At 39.4% G+C, this 2,612-nt stretch overlaps 1 protein-coding gene across 2 annotated transcripts in view; it reads left to right on the forward strand.

Moving 5' to 3' along the window:
• Nucleotides 1-2,612, forward strand: part of Pde3a (phosphodiesterase 3A) — a 271,067-nt gene that overhangs the window by 251,960 nt on the left and 16,495 nt on the right. For both annotated transcript variants that reach the window (XM_031383785.1, XM_031383786.1), the window contains exon 14: nucleotides 563-718. In XM_031383785.1, the coding sequence (XP_031239645.1) occupies nucleotides 563-718 (156 nt within the window). The remainder of the gene's footprint in view (nucleotides 1-562; nucleotides 719-2,612) is intronic.

Raw genomic sequence — 2,612 nt, forward strand, 5'->3', positions numbered from 1 at the left:
CATGCACACAGACAACACACATGCACACATACATACATACACACAGGCACACACATGCACACAGATAACACACATGCACACATACATACATACACACATGTACAATACACATTCATACACACACATATACACATTCACACATACAAGCACACAAACACATATATACATACATATACAGATATACATATACAGACATATATATGCACACACATGTATACATACATGTACACTTATACATGCTCGAGTATATTTTTATATATACATACAAAAGAAAACTTCTTGTAGATCTATTAGTAGAAATTGATACTATGTGCTAACTTTAAACAAGATATTTTATAAGTTCAGTAAGTAATAATTACTTTATCACTGACTACTTTAATTTTGAATGAGTTGTATCACTTTTCTTTTTAATTCAAGCTGATGATATTAGATCCAGTGTCCAAAATTCTGATGTTTGATGTTCTGATTCCCACACAGTAAGAAGATAATGAAATTCTGTTGTCCTTTCTCATGTTTAAGTGAGACATGGAAACAGAAACTGTTACTTTTGTGCCTCAAACAGGTGAACGATGATGTTGGAATAGATTGGACCAATGAAAACGATCGTCTCCTGGTGTGTCAAATGTGTATCAAGTTGGCTGACATCAATGGGCCTGCTAAATGCAAAGACCTCCACCTGCGGTGGACGGAGGGCATCGCCAGTGAGTTTTACGAGCAGGTAATTTGCAGAGCCGCATTATCTATCACAAGCTGTGTGTCCTTGCTGTGGACAAGTTCAACAAAGTTTCCCTCAGGCCATGACAGCATGATCAATCCACCCTATATTTATATATAAATATACAGCAGATATACACAGGGCAGTTTCAGCAGGAATTTTGTGTGAAAATGAACTAAGCTATTGAGCACTGAGTAGAATTATCTGAAGGCATTTTGCAGAGTGATGCTAGTATAACAGAGTGATGTCATGATATGTTATCAATGCCCTTTAAATTCTAGACTTCTACAGCTTCATTTATTGCAGGAAAAGCACCTTCAGTTGTATATAAGGAAACATGCCAATTGACTGCTTTTTTTTAGTAGCATGTAACAAAATAACAGCAGTGCATGACAGAGGTGAAGGTGTGTGTGTGCACTCACATGTGTGTAGATGTATGCTCACAGACACACAGACTTTTTATTTGACACAAGAACATAAGCACTAACAGACCTCCTGCAGAGCCACTTCATGCTGGTAAGCATGGATGACAGCCCCATGAAAGCCTACATTGTCCCAATTATATTCACAGTCTGAAAAACATTCCTAAGAACATGGAAGTAAATGGGAATGGGTAACGGAGAGGGATCAGTGACATAGGGAACATGAAAAGTGAAGATGTTTACCCTGGGGGGAAATATAAATGAAGTAGGACTGTGATCAAATGTTACAAAGCACACGTACAACTCTGAAAATAGGTTTGTCAGAACACTGCTGTGGAGGTTGGGCAGGAAAATCCTTTCAAGCACTGAACACAGAGCTTATCCATAAGAAATGTTAAATGCTTCTGGAGTGACCTAAAGACCATGGCGGTCAGCTGACATGGTCCACAAGCTTAGAATCCCAGCCAGGGAGGCTGAGACTGGAACTGCTGAGGCTAAAGTGAGGTCAGACCTCAGGAAAGGGGCCAGGGGTCACCTAACAAGCCTGTCCAAGTTACTGGAGACAGTTCAGGCCAATGGCAGTAAATAAAAACTGTTAGTGTGCAAGGTGACCCATCAGGATGGGGCACTTTATAATCAATGGTACGTACATAGGGGGATTAGTAAACGTTTAAGGTTTATGTAGTCAACATTCATATACAAAGTAGAATAGTTATGCCTTTAAAAATAGTATATTGCCTGTTTTAGTAATGATATTATTGATCAATACTAAAATATTAAAATGCAGAAAAATATCAAAGAAAGGGAAAAGTCACGTATCCTGGTTTATAATTTTATAAATCTCCTTAAATTTTGTAGGTAACCTTTTGTTTATCTTCTGTTACTTTTATTCTTATAAACACTTAGCAGTTAAAGACAAAAATTTCTACAAAAAATTAAAACCACATAATTAATAGAAGATATATATCAAACAACATCTGGAATAATATAGTAACTTGAATTGACCAAGAAAATGGTTTATGCTTTCTAGTAGTTTAGTCAAAAGGCAAATGTTATAGGGATGTGGCTCAGCTGGCAACATGCTTATCTAGTGTACAGGAAGGCGTCAGTTCAAACCATTGCACTGGTGAAGTTGTGGTGCACATCTGTAACCTCACTCTGAGTAAATGTGAATGTGAACCAAAAGTTCAAGACTGCACAGTTAACAAAACCAAGGAACAAAGTCCTCCTCTGGGCGTCCTAGACATCAGGGCAGTGCCTCTGCTCAGTGATGTCAAGGGGCAGTGCCTCTGCTCAGTGATGTCAAGGGGCAGTGCCTCTGCTCAGTGATGTCAAGGGGCAGTGCCTCTGATCAGTGATGTCAAGGGGCAGTGCCTCTGCTCAGTGATGTCAAGGGGCTGCCTCTGCTCAGTGATGTCAAGGGGCAGTGCCTCTGATCAGTGATGTCAAGGGGCAGTGCCTCTGATCAGTGATGT

This window comes from Mastomys coucha, unplaced genomic scaffold (genome assembly GCF_008632895.1).
Source record: "Mastomys coucha isolate ucsf_1 unplaced genomic scaffold, UCSF_Mcou_1 pScaffold20, whole genome shotgun sequence".
NCBI classification, from domain to species: Eukaryota; Metazoa; Chordata; class Mammalia; order Rodentia; family Muridae; genus Mastomys; species Mastomys coucha.